This window comes from Adiantum capillus-veneris, chromosome 23, assembly GCF_014529385.1.
Source record: "Adiantum capillus-veneris isolate H3 chromosome 23, ASM1452938v2, whole genome shotgun sequence".
NCBI classification, from domain to species: Eukaryota; Viridiplantae; Streptophyta; class Polypodiopsida; order Polypodiales; family Pteridaceae; genus Adiantum; species Adiantum capillus-veneris.
This window is the reverse complement of record NC_140953.1, coordinates 25,165,636-25,185,393: the sequence shown is the minus strand read 5'-3', so window position 1 is coordinate 25,185,393 and position 19,758 is coordinate 25,165,636. Positions and strand designations below refer to the sequence as shown.

General features: G+C 39.1%; 1 protein-coding gene across 2 annotated transcripts; it reads right to left on the bottom strand.

Moving 5' to 3' along the window:
* Positions 1–619: 619 nt before the first annotated feature.
* Positions 620–5,137, bottom strand: LOC147427536 (uncharacterized). 2 transcript variants are annotated; one of them, XM_086497128.1, is made up of 4 exons: positions 4,737–5,137; positions 3,594–3,733; positions 2,468–2,597; positions 620–2,124 (listed from the first exon to the last, which is right to left on the bottom strand). In XM_086497128.1, the coding sequence occupies exons 2-4, from the start codon at positions 3,724–3,726 to the stop codon at positions 858–860; spliced, it is 1,530 nt and encodes a 509-aa protein (XP_086353254.1). In that variant the 5' UTR covers positions 3,727–3,733; positions 4,737–5,137; the 3' UTR covers positions 620–857. The 2 variants fall into 2 exon arrangements, with proteins under 2 accessions (XP_086353254.1, XP_086353255.1); XM_086497129.1 differs by lacking the exon at positions 4,737–5,137 and having other exon boundaries at positions 3,594–4,645.
* Positions 5,138–19,758: the final 14,621 nt, after the last annotated feature.

Sequence of the window (19,758 nt, the reverse complement as noted above, 5' to 3'; positions counted from 1 at the left end):
CTCCAGGAATGTGCAACAACGCCAACAGATTCAAGGGGGGGTGGCTGCAAGGACAGCTCCCTGGGGTCAGTTCAGGTCGATGACCAATTCAAGCAGGTGACAGCGGCAATGGGGTAATGTGTAGACGATGGCGGGGGCTGGCAATAGAATAGCAGGCGGGGAGAGAGAGAGAGAGAGAGAGAGAGAGAGAGAGAGAGAGAGAGAGAGTTAGTTAGTTTCCCCCTCCTCCCCATGATTAGCCCTGCCTTGACCTCCACTCCCTCCTCAATTCCCTGCCAGCGGCTTCTCTAATGCTCCTTGCACTACCGCAAGGTGCACTACCTTGCGCCAGGTGGTACAAGGTAGTACAAGGAGCATTAGGAGTACAACAAACTGAAGTGATAAGATCAAGACACAGCATGACACTCACCTAATAGCAAACTAAAGTGACGAGATGATACTTATGTTTGATCCCAATTAACCATAATATCAAATTAAAGTGACATTAAGATCAAGGGACAGCATGGCACTTATGTTTGGGCTCATTAACAAACTAAAGTGATAAGATCAAGAGAGAGCATGATACTTAATGTTTGTGCCCAATGAACACAGAAAGCATCACAAAATTGAGAGTCTTGGATTAAAAATGAACATGTGAATTGTACATTAGCAAATGAATGGACCATGCACAAAATGTTAGGGAGCTGAGAACATGAATCATGTGATTGAGGGTGAATTGATTACATCATGTATACATATATTTAAAGCATTACTTACTTACACAGGTGTAAGGAACTATGAACAATTTGAGAGAGATTTCAACAGAATTGGGTTTCTAAGGAGCAGACACTCTGATGTCACTTGTCATGACATTATTTCTAAATCTCATCAAGCAACAGGGCTAAACGTTGTAGCTCGCTCGGTGCAAAATTGGTGATGGTCGATGTTGATGATGCAATTGTGGGTGTTGTGGCAGTTGTTGATTGGCTATCTAGGAAGGCAGAGGGCAGAGGGCCATCCTCCAAATAATGTTGCATCATGGAGTTCCATGGAGGAGCATCTAGGTAGCTTGAAGAAGGCGGCAATGCAAGTGACGATGAGGTGATGGAGTTTTCTTGGCAAGGCATGTGTGTGGTAGTGGTGGAAGGGCTTAGACTTTCTTGGGGAGATTTACTTTCTTGAAGTCCCAAGGCAACCTTTATCCATGAGCAATCCAAAGCCTCGTGTGTCAGTATCGCAGCTTGCAAATCACTGCTAGAATGCAATGTAGTATTGCTCCATTCTGTGGCTCCCATGTGCCCTTGTGCAATGGCAAGATCCATCTCTCTTCTTGCTTTCAGCCAGTCATTAGAAGGTTGTTGGCACCCATAAGCATGGTTAATACTTAAAGGATTCATGTCAACATGAATCTGCTTACTTAATTCTCCTTGAAGAAGCTGTTTTTGGTCTATATAGTCACCAAAGTTGCTGTTAGTGCTAGTGTAGCTGAGTAGGCTTGTGGGCTCTTGCGTAACATGGAAGGGGAAGAAGGGGGGAGCTATTCGGTGCGGACCAGCTGCATGCGAAAACCTCAGTGGATTAATTTCGTCGGCATCGTCCTTCACTGAATTTGGCTTCTCAATGAAAAGAGACTCATCTAAATCTTCAAAGTGTGCTCTGTGAGCTAAACTTATGACACTGGTGGGTGAGCTCATGACAGTTGGAGGAGGATTCGTGAACCTCGAGTTGAAGGCTAGCAAAGCCTCTTTCATCTTTTGCACTCTCATGTGAGCTTCTCTGCTCTCAAGCTCCAGCCTCTCCCTCTTAGTCAAGACAACCGCATGCTTCGAGACGGCGGGTGATTGCGTGGTACTGGAGTCCTCTCCGCCGCTAACGGCAGCGTCACTGTTGAGGAGGCCAGGGCTTTGATGAGATAACGTGGAGCTTGAATCATTACAAGAGCCATTGGAGTGATGGTGGAGTAAGAGCTTGTTGGCTTTCTTCTTGTGGTAGTTAGCAGACTCACTTGGAGTGAGCTCACTCAACGGCTTGTGGGTGATGGGGTCGATGCCCATTTGCTTCAATTTCTTTTTGATGCGCGTGTTCCAGTAGTTCTTGATCTCATTGTCTGTCCGCCCAGGTAATTGTGCGGCTATACGCGACCACCTACATTGTGCGGTAACCCGATTTGGTTAACTTGCAGAAATGTATGAAGGATGATTCACTACACAGTACATGCAATCTTCTGTACAATGTCAGATGATAATGAAATAAAATCTGCTTGGAGAGAAAACCATTAAAGCTAAGAGGCTCTAAGAGAAAATAAATTTGACAGTTTTGTATTGGAAGGAGAGATGAAGAAAAATAAGGCAAGAGAAAAAGTTATAATCGTGGAAAAGTATCTCTTTGATGAGAAATTTTTCAGGTGTCAACTGCGAAAAAATTAGTAGAATTTAGAAATGTAAAACCAAGAATGAAGTGGGTGATTGAAATTGAAAGAAATTAGTACCGGTTGCCGATGGCGGCATGGAGGTCGATGATGAGCTTCTCCTCCGAGTCCGACAACAAGCCTCTCTTCAAATCTGGCCTCAGATAATTGGTCCACCTCAGCCTGCAGCTCTTTCCACACCTCAGCAACCCTGTGGCAATTAAAGAGAAAAAACCTCATAATTCATCTATCACAGAAATGCTCTCTCTACACGAACAATTTAAATTAAACGTAGAATATTATCACATTAAGATATCACAAATACAATCCCTCCTCCTTTTCTTTTTAATATAGTTTTTGACAAAGCAAAATTTTGATATGTATATATTGATCTTTTAAAAAGAAAAATAGTCGCTCAATAGGATCGAAGGAGAAATTCAATTTTGTCTATGCATTCAGAATAAATATTCAAAATCTAGCTAAAAAATGATAGACAAGTTAGTAGGGTTAATTAATATGACATTAATCCAGAATTGGTTTTAGTAAAATGAATATGATTAGTTTTATCATCAATTAGCTTAATATATCTTGGCTTAAAAATAGACTTAATTAGTTGTGGTAACAATATGAGAAGGAGTAGGGAATGGGCTCTGGGAGGCCCATTCCACAGGTCACGCGATCGGCGGGAGCCGGAAGCGTGCTGTGGAATGGGCTGGCCGGAGCCAAGCCCGGGCCATCACGCGTTGCTGCCTTTCTGACACGTCAGCAGCGAGAATTACGATAGCTTGTAATTGATGGCACATCAGCAGAGGGAAATTCCAAGCGGTGGCAGACAGGCTGCAGCCGGTGGCTGAGGGGGAATCAGTGCCCCAGCGACCGTGATGGAATGGAAAAATATGTGCTGGTTGCAAGCTATGTAATATCCACCCAGGAGCAAAATTAGAAGAAATGAAACAATCCATCCTTATAATCAATAAACCAGCAGATTCTAGCAATTATTTAATATGCTAGGAGTAATTAAGGAATTGCATGAATTGCAAGATAATGGTGAGCATGGAAAAAATACCTGGCAAAGGCTAAAAGAAAATTTCTTCTTTACAAATAACGCAATTGGGCAGATGAGGCATAATTGTGAGGCATGGAAGGAGTATGCATGCATTATTAATTATGGTGAACTGCAGGGTAATTAAGATAGTTAATTAATTACCAGCAAGCTTGGGCACCTCTCGCCAGCACGAGTGTCCGAAGCGGGTGATGAAACTGACGAGCTTGCGGTCTTCCTCGACGGACCAGGGTCCCTTCTTGAGCCCCACCTTCTCACAGCACGGCTGCCTTCCCATCTTAATTCTGCCAAATTCTGACAAACTCTGAGTCTCTGACAAAGCTTGCTGCTAATTACACACTAATCACTGTGGAAAAGCGCATGCATTGAATTATAATTGGCGGCCATGGTGAAACCCAACAATATTGCGAGTCACCCCATGTAAAAAAATTTGCTACCCACAAGTTGCAAAGGGCGTAATTGTAGAGGTAGAAGAGGAAGAGTACTAGGCTAGAGATAGAGAGAGAGGGAGAGAGGGAATGAATGAATGGACTTCAATCAATCAAGCGGTGTAAAGGGGGAGTGTTTTTGCCCTCTTTGCATGAGCTTAAAGGCTCTTGGGATCTCTCCTTTTGCAGGAGTTTGTGTTCCCTTTAGGAAGCATGATTAAACCCTTTTCTCAGTTAAACACCATTGCCATACACACACAAAGCCAAAAGAAAGAAGAAAAAGGCCATGCATGCTACCACAAAAGTGCAAGACTAAATTTTGTTTAGCTCAAATGTCAAGCACACACATACACTCACATTCTCTCTCTCTCTCTCTCTCTCTCTCTCTCTCACACACACACACACACACATACATGTACACACTTTTTCTATCTATCTCTATCTCTCTTTCTCATTCCAACACAAACACCAAAAGCTTTGGATATAAGTGTAGTTGTCACGCATTAGCATGCTAGAATGATTGCTTTTTGTGTGTTACTTCCAAGATCTTGAGAGATTCTCATGCATTGATAAAAAGAGTTCTCGTGTTTTGCATTTCAGCAACAGTGGGTAAAGTACACCGTCACAGAGAATGATCTACATCAACCATGCAAAAACCAAGGGTAACCAGAGAAGCTACATGCAACAACTTTATCATATACTACTAGATTAAGGTAGCAATGAACATGCTACCCATGCCTTTTGATAGAGGCTAACTAAATTAGAGCATAAAAGCAAACAAAGCCCAAAAAAAAAAAGCCTAAATAAGCTACAAATCCTCACACAAAATGATCAAGCAACTTATGGGATGAAACCTTACCATGCTAATCCCTTCAATTTGTGTCATGGAATTCATGGACTTGGGTTAAGAGATTTTGTCAAAAAAAGCAAGAAAGTTAAGGGAAAGGCTCAAACAGAAGGAATGGTTCAATTGATTGAAAACCTTCTATGATTCAAAATGGGTAGAGAGAGAGAGAGAGAGAGAGAGAGATGCATGTAGTGAAAGCTTACTTTGAAGTGGGCAATAATCATGATGCTAATAATTGCAAGGGAGTGGACTGTTTAAAAGTAGGAAAAAAGAGGCAATAAAGTTGCATATGTAGGGGCTTGACCTTTAGAAGTGAGATGATTATTGATTGGGTAAAGCAAAGGAAAAGAAAGAGCGAGGGGGAGGAGAGATGAGGAGGGGGGCGCTCTTCATGCAAGAAAAGGAGGAGAGAAACGTTATATACTTTTGGATGAGCAAAGGGAAGGGGAAACTTCATATATATACCCCTCACATGCTTGGAAAGGTCTTCATACTATCTACCCCTTCATTCCCTCTAGGAAAAAAAATGTGATGTTGATCTTTGTCTCTCACATGACTATGACTCATATGCAAAGTCTTCTCTCTCTCTCTCTCTCTCTCTCTCTCTCACTCATTTTCATTCATACACACACATTCTCATAAACTAACTATGTGATGTTAATATTTCATGCCCACTAAAGCCCTCTCTTGAGTTGTGAGCTCCTCCTCCTCCTCCTCCTCCTCCCCAAATCTCAACTATTTGATGTAACTATGTCTAACCCATTTGATGTAACCACAACTAAAGACCACCCCCACACACATGCATCCAAAAGCAACACTCTTGTGCCTTGGGTCCTACCCTAGCAAAAGCCTCATGATTAGGGTTTTTTTTTTGTTTTTCACCTTTGCCTCCTCCTACTCACTTTTCAATAATCTAGGAGTTGCCTATTCAACATCTTTGAGCATTTTGATGCACATTATCCCCAACCTTGGAATTGAAAGTCTATGCATGGCAAAGTTGAGCTCATGTGTGACGCCCCAGAATCTGGGCGCGTCGGGGAGGGGACGTTTTGGGCCTCGCTCGGACGGGACCGGCTCGGGTCGGGGTGTTTCTTCAAGGGGTCCTGGCGCGGACGGCACCAGCTCAGGAGGGCCCGGCTCTGGTCGAGGTGTTGCTTCAAAGGGTCCTGGCACGGACGGCACCGGCTCAGGAGGACCCGGCTCGGGCGTAGTTGCGTTCCATGGGTCGACGGCCGTTTGCGTTTCGCGGGTCTTCGCGGGTCTTGCGTTCCGGGTCCCTAGCTCCACGTAGCCTCAGGCTCCGCCGCACTGACGGAGGGTCATAGCGTGCCCCGGGGAACCTTGTGTGGAGTCCCCACGGTGCGCGAGTGCGTGGAGTGAGGCTACAGTGTCTAGGTGGGGGGTCCCCACCCGTGGCCGTTCTCGGGAGGCTCATACCCCTTATATCATGCATAGCAATGCTATGGCTAGCCATCTTAGGCACACCAAATGCTATCCCTATATTCATAGCTGCATCCATTATGTGACATTTTATTTTCAAATTCATCTAGTCAAATGCTTGATTTTGAGGTTAATCCCTAGGTGCTCCACATACCCTAGTCTATGGCTTAATTTTTTGATTGAAAATGCAAGATTCTAATTATAATATTTTTAGTGGACTTAATTTTTTAATGTAAACAATTGAGCAGTTTAGCTATAAATCCTTGTAAATATCGTTGATTTTGACATAAATTAATCCAGGTGTCTCATTAGTTTGACCTAAAATATGAATGCTCAAAAAAGTATATATTGTTAATAGCAATGATTTCTAGCCACCTCATACGTTCAAGTACGAAACAGTGGGAAAAAAAGGCAAAATGTTTTACTTGGCTTTATTTCAATGAAGGGCTCTTGAATCTTTCATGCATAATTTGGGATTTTGCAAGGGCTTAAGGAGCTCTTAAGCACGAGCACAAATTTGACCTTTCACATAAAACATGGAATCTGCTTTGACTCCTTGGTCATGTCTGTGGTCAACCCTTGCCTTTCCACATAACCCTTATCTGAAAATAAAATATTTTGGCCTTCTATTTTCTTTCTTTTCTATGTCCCAAACTCTTGTAAACATGCCACTTGCATGTTTTATATTGATACATGTGTTAGCACACATAGTTATATATCAAAATGAACAACGCACATGTATAGACATATATACGTCCATACTTATGTATGCATGTAAATATACTCTCATATATGCAGATCAGCATTCTCTCCTCGTCCGATAGATCTTTAAGGTCTCTTGGGATAGTTTCCTACGACATTAAAATTCTCTTCTTCTTCTTTTTCTTATCATATAAGCATGCATGTACCCACAAGCATACATGAACACAAGTAGACACATGTATACACACCCTCGTAGGGGATGCATGCACTATCCAAAACCCCTCTATATAACATACTCTTGAGATGTACTAAAACATATATTTGCTAACACATTGGCATGAATAAATTGACACATCCTTTTTCTCATATTATTGGGTTTTTCAAAAAGAAACTCTCTCTCTCTCTCTCTCTCTCTCTCTCTCTCTCACACACACACACACACACACACACATGTACATAGATATGTGCAGATACATATAAACCTACATCATAAGCGCATACATCTTTGTGTTCGTGCATACATACACATAGACCATGATATACATGACTCACCATGTTTCCTTGCCTTGATGACTCTTCCAAAAGTTGGGGTTTTGACCAACGCTTAAAGAATAGGTAGAATGTGACATTAAGAGACATGTATGACCCAATGGGACAAGAGTGGTGATGTGCATGAACATGAGTGGTAGAAAGTCTCGTGTTTTCCAAGCCTTGTGAAAATTACTTGGGGGCTAGCCTACCATGTCATTGGCGTGTTGCAAGTGCATGAGATTCCCTCTTTCATTTGCATGTCTCAAGCAAATCATGAGAGAGATCTTCATGCAAAGAAACTTTTTTGGGTTGCCAATATATCTACAAGAAGGGTCTCAATGGCAAACAGTGTTTGCTTGACTTCCATGGACTTCTCAATGGCAAGTTTCTTCATGTGGCACTTGTCAAGATTCAATCTTTTTTTTTTCCCTCCCTTCCTTGGTTGAGCTATACTATAGTATATTAAAGGATGTTGCCCACATACCTATTGCATGTGCATTGTAAAAAGTGTGTCCCATGAATAGAATAGGGTGTCCCATGAATATTATGACAAAGTTGATGCAAAGTGACCTTCTCTAGGTAAACTTGCCTGTGCAACTTTCCTTCTTCTTTTTAAAGGAAGAATCTCTACTATATCAGTCCAAGGTTACTCCCCATATTTCCTTTAAAGTGTTTGTATCCTATTACTTTTGGTTGTGTCCTCACTCCTCAAAACCATATCCTTTCTTTTGGCCTTGAATTTTTTTTAGGGCAACCTCACTAGGCAGCCCGGATTTATGAAAAACCCATTTTATTTATCCTGATAAAAACGATGATGCCCAAATTTTCAAATAAAAAGTAAGCTCCAATGACCCTCAAGGCTCGGTCTGAGCTCGAGGTTGTTGTATATTTTTGATGTTCTTAATACTATCCACACACAATTGTGAGTTTTGCACACAAAAAAAAAGGTCCAATGATTTAGAGTCGAGACTTTTCATTTTGAACCGGAAAATTTTCACCGAAGACTAGGTTATGTGAACAATGGTATGCCTTACCCTTGATTCACATAAGGTAACGGTGTTTAGGGTAGATGCCTCTATTCACAAGTAAATGCCTTAATATATTTAGTTGGTACATATTATATAAAAAAAACTTATAATTTGAAAAAAGTACACCACAAAAGATGTCAAATATGCCAGATTTGCATAAGGTCATTAAGAGATTTTCTGTTGATCTTTCAATCCTATATACTAAACACTTATCTTCTAATTTTTATGTATGCCACATTGTCAATCTTGGGCCAAGAAGCAAGAGAGAGTTAGTAGGATCTAGAGTAGGGAATGGCACGCAAAGAATAGACTTATGCATTAAGCTACACCAGTTGATTGGGTTATGGCTACTAAAGGAGAACAAACCATTGGTATACAATAGGGGAAATCAGGGTTTCCTACTAATGTATTATACACCCCCTTTTCGAAAATTTGTCTCCTCAAGACACATGTTGTGCTTGAGGTTCTATGTACATTCTTTACTCAGTTAATATAACTTCTCCACTATCAGCTATGAGTATGGAAAAAATAAAATCCACACACACACACACCAGAGGGGGGGAGGGGGGGGGGGGGGGAGCATCACCATAGCTGCACCCTCATCTTAGAACCCCATGAGCTAGATCTTGGTGAACCACCATCCATCGTCTTATATATAGGGCACTGTATATTTAAAATCCTTGCATGCTAACTCTCCTTTGGGTGTCATCCCCCACAAGATCCATGGTTTGAGACTACTCTCCCTTTTTGGAAGATTTTCTATAGGCAAAAAAACAAGTGAAAATCTCTTCTTAAGAACACTAAAGGTTTTCCATGTGACACCTTCCTTGTTAAGTTGCTTGACGAGACTTGTTTTTTTTTTTTCAACATACTCACAATTGTGAGTTGAGAGAATTTATATTAACTAAAAAAGAATACAATTGCCTTCAAGCACTACATGTGCCTTGAGGGGGCTAGCGTTCCTATAGAGGCTTGTACACAAATAAAGAGGATACAAAACCAGCGGTGATAAACCTACCCTCTTGAGTGTTCTAGGCAACTCATTGCATGAATCCAATGTTCATCCTTGTCAGCTGACCCTCTTCTTCCTCGAATACATGATACCATGGATGAGCTCAGTGCTCATATGCACAATATCATCAAAATGAGCTACAACCAGTTTGGCCTCAAATACTCGAAGGTTCCTAGACTTCCAGACCTAGTTCAGGTAGCAAAATCTAGTAATTTGGGTGCACATCAAAACGGCCTGGCTTTGGAATCCACGTCCTCCCAAGGTCAGGTAATCAGTAAAGAAGATGATCTTCCAAGTCCTCCGTACCCATTTGCAAGCCTTAGCGGCCAACCCCCGTGAAGAAGGGCACTTGATGAACAGATGAAGGGGGTCTTTCGCTAAGTTGCATTACACATTATACAGGATACGTATAATACATCATGTACATATGTATTAGATGTTACCCATATTATGCGGACGTATTATACGGTGCCAAGCCAACAAAAACGGGCAACCGTATTATTTTTTTGTTTCTTTGATCAAAAAAATCTTTGGAAGAATTTTTAGATTAAAAGATCTTTATATTTAAAGATCTTTTGACCTTTTGATCTTTAGATCTAAAGATTCTTAGATCTAAAAACTCTCTATATAAGAGCAATGTTGTGTGATCACATAGATCTCTTGAGTAAACAAGAGATGGGTACGAAAATATAAATACTAACAAAAAATATTACAAAAAAAATGAAGCTTTAAATAAAATAATATATAACTAAAATTTAAACATAAAAGTTGAAACTTAAAAATAAAAAATTAACAATTGTCTAGTAATACAACAAAAAGAAGATAAAAATAAAAAAGAGTTAAATCTAGTTTGGTAACCTGTCAAAAATTAAATCTATCTACCAAGATATTTATATGTTCATCTATCTTTATCTATCTTTTATCTATCTCCTTCTATTATGAAATTTTCTCATATATCTATTACACTATCTTTAATTTATCTATATTGTATCTATTTATTTTTTTATCTTTCAATCTATCTAACTTTCTTTGTATCTGTCTATTTATCTATCTATGTATCTACCTATCAATTGTCTACCTATCTATTTGTCTATCTATCTATTTATCTATCCATCTACCTCTGTATTCTTCCATCCATCCATCTATCTATATATCTATCTATCCATCCCTCTATCCATCTATCTCTCTATCCTTACATCCATCCATCTACCTACCTATATATCTATCAATCTATTTGTCCATCCATGTGTGTCTCTGCCTATCTTGTTTTTAATTGATTATTATTATCTTCATTTCCTAAAAAATTTAAAATAGTTCATATTTTATACTTTGAAACTCATTATCTATCTATCTAGCTATCTACTTTTACATACATATATTTATTTAATTAATTAATTAATTTATTTTCCTTTAAAAAAGTTAAGGTCTGAGTCGCACCCTGTAACAGTAGGGGTCGTGCAAGCAATTTACATTGAAAACCACTTTGTGGTCGTAGTTGTAGAAAAAGAAGAGGGAGAGATTTTCTAGGCGCATGCTTAGGCAATAGTGAACAACTGAATTGGTTCTCGAAGACCTGAAAATGAGGAGAGCTTTGCACCTCCGTATCTTTCGCTTAACACCTCCAAAATCCACAGTGCTAGCAGCATTGCAAGAGGGCTCGAATTTCTTGCAGCACCACACGAACATGCTTAAAATTGGCAAGCAAATTATCTTGTTGGCTTTGCTAACCCCGAGTGTGACTTGGCTCTAAGAATGATTTTCTAAAAAAATTGACTAGCTGAACCAAAATTTTATTTATCTAATTTATATTTTAGTTCTTCTTTTTTATTTTACTTTGCAAATTTATTTTTTTATTTTTGGTCTTCAAATTTATTTGTGAGGACTAAACTATTATACATAATTTTTTCATCTTTTAGCTAACCTTTACATCTCTAATGGAGAAGAAAGTGTATGTTTGAATGGAGCAAAGCATACACGCACAACATTTATAGTGGTTTATCTTTTAAATCTAAAAATCTTTACATCTAAAGATCTTTCGATCTAAAGATTTTTCAATCGAAAGATCTTTCGATCTAAAACTTTTTTATTAAAAGAATTTTTTTATCGAAATAAATAATACGGGGCTATACACGTATAATCGTGTATAATACACATAAAATTTATTATACGAGCATATAAATGCAACCCAGGTCTTCAGAGGCCGACCTACAACTAGAATAGGCGTCAGAGCCGAGCCCTCTAACATGCACCTTAATCCTAGTAGACAAGGCTCCCCAAAGCACCTTCCAGATGGATACCTGCATGTATTTAGGCCATTTAGTCTCCCGAATGGCCTTAATACTCTTTTGCCAACGCTCTTGTGACCAGTTTTTCTTTCAGATTCAGGTGAGTGGGTCGAACTAATCCGCTTTGTATATCAGCACATTATAGGTGCTCTGGGTCCTAGGAAGCGAGAATATGTGATATTCTTCCAAGTGCCCCCTTTCGAGGCAAGCTTTGCTTTGTTTATCATATCCTAGAACATAATAGCCGATTTCTCTTTTTGGTCCATCCATGAGGCAACTGGTTTGGCACGCAAAGATTTTGCATGCACCATGGGGTCAATAATGCCAATTCCACCTTGATTCTTTGGTCTTGCTACCCATTCCCATCTCCCCCATTGTCAAGGGCTTGAGGTTTTTGTGTTGCTTTTCCACATGAACCGTTTGATAGGCTTCAAAAAATTCTTTCCAATTGGATTTGCTAAGTTTTAGTAGCGGCGATACAAATTAAATGTACGGGATCATGAAATCATTAATCACCATGACTCTGCTATGGAAGGGGAGGAGCACAAACTTCTACCTTCTCATTTTACTATTAATTTTGGTCAAGAACCAGTCAATTTTTTATTTTTTCGTAATGCCCACACCAAGTGGAGTGCCCAGGTGCCTGAACACAGTGCCCTTACCTATAACTTCTCCTAACCATTTTGTGGGGTTGAACGAGTCACTTTTTGAGAGAGAAATCAATCTTGATTTCTCAATATTGCACTTTGAGCCAGAGGCATAAGCAAACAGTTGAACAATCTCGAGGGATTTTCTTAGCATTTCTGAGTTGGCTTTAAGAAAGAGTAAAGAGTTGTCTGCAAAAAACTTTGCAAGCAGGTTTTTTTCCTCTAGGAAGTGAAAGACCTTGAATTTCCCCTTTCCTCACACTATCCTCGAGTGCGGTCACCAGAGGGTGAGAGCCAACTGCAAAAAGAAACAGGGAAAGGGGGAAGCCTTTCTTGATTGAGCGCTTGACTTCAAACCCTTCCACTATCTTGTTGTTGAAGAGAAGCTCAGAGTAACTTCCTTCCTCGAGCGTGCAAACTATTGCCCACATTTTGGGTCCAAAGACCAAAGCCTTCATGATGACAACCTTAATGTAAGACCATGAAGATTGTGTCGTAGGCCTTATCTAGGTCAAGCTGGAGGAGGATACATTCTTACTTGGTAAAAGAAGTGTACTCAATGCGAACCATGCCAGGGAGGTTGTTGTCATTGATTGATCGTCCTTTGATGAATCCATGCTGATGGGGGGTGACGATTGTGTTCGAGGTTGAAGCCAATCTTAACGCGACCACCTTAGCAATGATCTTCTACACAATTTTCATCATGGAGATAGGCAGCCAATGCTTAAGCAATGAGAAACAAACCAAATTGGGAATAGGTTTGATGAGTCCTCTTTTAAGGCTAGCATCCAATTTCCCCTCCAAAAGAGACATGTTAGCTAACTGTGCTAGGGATTTTGAGATCCTCCTAGAACTGTTTGAAGAACTTGGCAGTGAGTACATCCCACCCAGGGGACTTTTCCTTTCCCATTACCTGCAAGGCAGTCCAAAAATTCATCAATAGAGATCGGTCTCTCCATTGCTTTTGCTTCATTAGGGAGTATGTCATATTTGACCGTATAAGCAGAAGGGCTTTGGCCTCCTTGACCTCTTGAGCAGAGACTTTTGGTTGACCAATAATTTGACTGAGATGGTCAAGAATGAGCTTATCCATAGCATCCTGACTTTGAGAGCTCTAAAGAAATGAGCTTGGTTGGTGGGTTTTGGTTTTAAGGCAGGCTCTCTGGCTAGCAGTCGGGTCTTATTGATCTCCTCAGCTTGCAAATCAGCAAGATGCGATGTGGCCTCAAGCAAGGAATTCACTCACGTGATTATGATTGTATGATTATGTTAATAATGCAAGTAATTACACATGAAAAAGATGTTATCATGTTAATTGTTAATGTGATTTTGATGGTGACCTGCAAAAACCAATAGAGTCAATAAGCCCGTCGGGCTTTTTCGTTTTCCCTGTGGACCCACTAGGCTTTACTGTCGAGAAAATAAAAAATCCCGATGGATTAATTGTATGTAGTAAAACCTCTTCTAAATTCAAAATTTTGACTAGGCAAATCCCCTAGGGAGTGTATCCGGGTGCCGGGTATCTCCTTGTGAATTGACCTAAGGTTACAGAGTCACAGGTCCATTTTTTGGGCTGGCGTGATTCTTAATACGTAACCACTTCTAAAAATATTTAAATTCTTCACCAAAAACAAATGTACAAAGAAAAAAAAAATTGAAACTTTGGAGAGTCATACTCATTGCGATGAAGCCAATTGGTCCATAAAATGGCTGAAGTTGGTTTTAGAAGATGAGCATATTTAAATAATGAGCTGATAATCAAGGGTCGAATTCCATGTACTAGTGTAATGGGTATATAAAGTTTCTTGAAGTCTTGCATTTTACACCATTATAGGTTTGAACTCATATACATTTTCACTGCGCAATATGAGAGTTATAATCCTTGGTTGGGTGAAAATAGATTTTATATATTGAATTGGATGCATAAGGGGGCTACAATCTTTGATTGAGTACAAGTAGTCCTCAATTGTGTAATTGTATTGAAGATTTCATTGTCTTGTTTTATCCATTGGTTTACATAGGGAGTGCATTGTGTATTATGAAAGATTGTTAGTGCATAAGATTGTCAATTATAGATATTATTGCTTTCATTTGTGTTTTTGCAAATAAATATCATCGTTTCAATGTGGAAGTTGATTATTCTTTGTAGCATGTGAAAATAAATGTGTCTTATTGTCTGCAAAGCGTAGAGGGTGTATAATTGATCCTCATATTTATAATTGCCTTGACAAATTCATAGCGTTGTCGTATGAATAATGCAAGGTAGAGAGTGCATTGAAATGCGTATATTTTGCTCACAACATATGTGGTCGATATGTGGATTGACAAGAGTGCATTGCAAATCGCACACTGTGTAGATTTGATTGCTTTCTTAATGATTTTAATCTAATATATATTTAAAAGTAGAAAAATGTTTCTATAATTGAAAATCTAGTTCTTATGCCTTCAGTATTAAATTGAAAGCAATGGAGCAAAATGTCAGCACAAGTGGTACGAAGAAGGCAACGAATAAAAAAGCCCTTGGCAAAGAGTGTGATTATGCTCACAACATATGCGGTCGATATATGGAGTGGGAGTGTATATTTTGCTTCTCCACAAAATCAGGCCGTGAGATTTGCACCATGTATTAGGGACCATTTTTTGGATAGCCTTACAAAGAATTGTAAGAAATGTGATTATCCTCAGGCGCCTGGAATTGCAAAGTGTTTAAGAGAAGAGCTTGTCAAAAAGGGTGGCAAGAGATAGCAAGTGCATAAATCTGCTATGGATGGATGTCAAGATCAGACAGAGTTAAATATCAACTCTCCTAATCCTGTGGTGACGCCAACCAAACCTGTAGGACAGCCTACGCAAGGAGAGGAAATGCCAAGCAGTGTCCCTTTTAAGTGCCACAATGAAGGTAGACTTAGGCAAATACGTCAAAAATCATTGCATCAAAGCTTTCGAATGCAATCTCTAGAAGAAGCACAAACTGCACTTGCCAAAGCAATTTTTTCCACTAGGAGTGCTCTAGTCATGGTCGACAGCAGTAGACATTGAAAACATGCATGGAAGAAAATCGGTTTGTTCGGCCCAGGATTATTAACCCCTTCGTATCACATGATACAAAATGATCTCTTGGCCAAATGTTACATCGAAGTCAAAGAGCATGTTTCCAAAATGATACTTGGGAATATATCACTTTCAGGATGCACAATTGTGAGGGATGGTTGGTCTAATGTTCAAAGAAGACCACTGATCAATGTGATACTGGTTTGTCCAAGGGGAGAAACATTCATAGAGGCGATTGACAGTTTCAGTGCAGTACTAGTGAGGTCTTGATTAATGTAATTAAAGAAATAGGTGTTGAACATGTCATTCATGTAGTCATGGATAATGCAATGAACTATAAAAATGCTAGCAAATTAATAAAAAAGTTTTTTCCACACATTTTTGCCAATGGTTGCAATATGCACAATTTAAACTTGGTGCTAAACGATTGATATACTAGTGAAGAAACCACATGGTTTGCCAAAATAATTGACATAGCGCGACAAGTTGTGAAGATTATCTTGAAACGACAAAGAGTGCTCGATTGGTACAAACACGCATGTCAGTTTTTTTGCAACCTTGATCAGAAGGCACAAAATATGGGCAAAGTGTGGATGACCTCATGGTCAGTCCAACAAAGTCTGAAAAACCTTGAGGAGTTAAAAGATTCTATAGTACAGAAGGAGTGGTGACTACCATTCTTTGCAAAACAACGAAGAATTTTGGCCAAGTATATTCATGCAAGGTTCTCATAGTCCACTCCATAGTGTGGCTTACATGCTCGATCTAGAGTATTAAATTTTAGATCTGATTTCCAATAGAGAGGTGGTCAGCAATTTCTATCACGTAGTTAATCCGTTCTACTCCAATGTTTAGGATCAAATTGATTGTATCAAAGAATTGAGTGCATTTAGACTAAAAGAAAGACATTTTGCAAATGATTTTGTATAGTCAATGACAAAAGAGAAACCTGCATGGAAGTGGTGGATGATGAATGGTGGAGAATATTACTTGACCTTGTGCTCTCTTGAAATGAAAGTATTGGTGCAATGAGTAGCAAACTCAAGCTTGGAGAGACAGTAAAGTATGTACAAGTATGTTCATCGCACTATTTGAAATAGATTATTGGCAGACATAGCAGAAAAATTAGTTTGTATGTTTTGCAACAAAAAGATATTACATCACATCAAAGTCATGGCTACAAGAAAGAAATGCTAGTCTGGGTGTATGATTGTCAAACGATATCAGAGTCAGAACAAGATAAAAACTACATAGATTCAACATAGCTTGAGAGTAGAATGAAGATTGTGAATTATGAAATTCAAGAGCTTGTATTCAATGTGTTCTGATTGTATATAATGCTTTGTAGAAGCAATATTACAATATTTTCTACTATCAATAGTTGTGCTTAGAGCCTTCATTACTAAATAGATTTTAGTAATTGCACTAGGGGTGTCTTAATGGGATTGCTTGTATTTATACTCATTTGCCATGCCAAACATATAATATATCACTTGTGGAATCTCGTGAATAGATTCCACATTGGCTATTGGTTTGCATTAAACGAATGAAACACACTAGGTGATAATAATGGCTACATGCCAATGTATAATATCCACTCCATCCGTCAAAATTCTTGTAGCATACTAGACATTGAGAAGATGAAGATGAATCTAACTTTGATGCAGAACATACCGGGGGGTCAAATTATCTTATCCCTGTAGGAATCAGCAACTCATACTGGCCTTCGGCTCGCAAATTGCGCTCTGTGTTCTCCCAAATAGCACTAGTGAGATCTTTAATGAAGACGTCACTTTCATTTATTTGTTGTAGGCAGCCATCTGCACATGAAGATATTGCCAATATACACTCTTTTTGAATGCATAATAGTTTTTTTTTCATCAATTTTGTAATGGATAATATTAAAATATATATCAAAAACAATTTCATGGGTGCACCAACACTCTCGCACTAGTTCAGACAAACCATAACCATGACTTAAAGACTTCAAAAAATTGTGCAAGATTATATTAATACAGAGTGATAACCAATTTCACTCTAAAATCTATGTTTAGTGGTGCAAAATGTATTAAAAACAAGAAACTAATAAGAAAACCATCCAAATCAAACAATACAGGTTAAAAGCCCAAAACATTTCAAAATATTATGATAGACCATAAGACGCGAGTTCATATTTTGCATGTTACCACTTCAAAAAATAATGTTACAATAAAAGACATATGCATCGTAATGTACATATTGCCAATCTCATTTTAGCTCATTTAAAAATATTATTAGTGTATAATTTCATTAAAAAAACATTGTTATGAGTGGACGCACACAACTAGAATGAAAATTTGGTACAATTTTAATAAACAACTCATAAATTGATTAAAATGGCTTACATCTAAAAGGATTAAAATAGAACATCTTACATCCAAAAAGTGTGCATATACCTTTTTAAATTGAAAGTATATTATCTATTTTATAGACATAGAAAAATAGCAAAGTATGAATTTTAGTGAAACTATAGCATTTGGTTTTGCAAAGATGTTATTCATAAGTGTAGAGGTTATATAAAAGTGATATCATAATTTTATGACTTCTGTAAATGTAAATGTAGCATTTTAAAAAAGCAACGATGATTGATGAATAAAACTTTCTTTTGAATATGATTAGATAATTTAAATTTTGACAAGAACACTTAAAAATAACAATTATAGACAGCTCAGACTTTTGTATATGAAATAGTATTCACGGCCGCGTTATCGACCAAGTATTTCATATACTCTATACTTTAAAAAATGAATTGCACATGAACATACAAATTATATGGCGTTTATACGAACGATTTAATGACATGAATGCCACATTTATGCAAAAATAAATGCTCCTCACAAATGACACTCTATAGCCACATTGTCGACCGAGTGCCGCTCGAATCTAAAGAGCAATAATGGTTTGCGTACGAGCATCATATGCTGCGTTACTAACCGATCCCCATATATTTTTTTGGCAAGGGGAAGTGAAGTTGATTCACCATAAGGATATCAATATCGTTGCGTTACTAACGTAGTACCCAAACGGTGAGCCAAAACTAATTACAAGGACATCATATTTTCCTAACAACCCAGGTGATGCCCCGTGGTAAGCATTGTTCCATAGAACAACTTACACACACACTCACATTGTGGGGTAAGGTGCCTTTTTAATATCGTATAATATGACAAAAGGCACACTACCACACAACGCGCGCACACACTCAAGTCGTGTGATTAGGTACTCTGCTACTGTCGCGCACTGCGATATAGAGCATGCTCCCACATGACCCGCTCTCTCCTCTTGACGTACATGCGAAGGAGATCATCTCTCTCTCTCTCTCTCTCTCTCTCTCTCTCTCCCCCCAATGTATGTGTGCCTCAAAAAATAACACCCATCGGGATCAATCGGGCCCCTCTATATATTTAGTTGCGGGCCCTCGGGCTTCTTCATTTTCTTGGCAGGCTTGCAAGTAAAACAAGGAAGCTCACCGAGCCCGCAGGGAATATGAAGAAACCCGACGGGCTTTTTGTGGGTTTCCAAGTTGCCCTCAACCGGCTTGTTTGTGATCATGTTAAGTATGATGATGTTAATATGTTAATAAAACCTTGTGATCATGCAAAATTTTACGTAATTATGTAAATATTCAATCCCTAGAGCCCTCAAGACATATTTTGTGCTCTTTCTCAAGAGCTCTTCCTTCTTGCTTTCTTTTGGAGAGCTCCTCTACATCTTCCTTCAGCTCCCTGTTTGCAACCTCTCGAGCTTTTTTCACATTGGGCCCTACACGTTTTATTGTTGATTGGATTCTACGCACCAAGGAGGCTCGAGGGTCAGTTGCTTGCACATCCTTCGTTAGCTTGCAAAGAGACGTCTTAGCTAGGGATCTGAAAAGAGAGTCCTTAAAGAGATGATCCCCTAAGGCTAATTTCTTCTTCTTTCCCTCCAAGAAAAAAGCATCATTTCTAGCTCTGGCTATGTGAAGCTTCAGGGGAAAGTGATCCAACATACTCTTGGAGGTATCGAAACATAGTAGCACAGAGGGGGGAAGCCAGTCCGCTTGATGTGGTAGATGTAGAACTTGTCCAAACAGTACACCGTGTTGGAGTATTGTGTTAAGTATGGAGCCTGATTTACCTTGTAATCTTCTGTGGTAAAAGCGCACATTTGTAAGGCCCCCATTATGAGGAGAAGCCATCGTGCGTGAAGGAAAATCACTCGTCGGAAACCAAAATTTTCACGGCCAAAAAATCAGGGGCAACTTTAGGGGCCCTCGAGACTTTTTTTTCCCTCGCCGGAATATTATGGCCAGACGGCGGC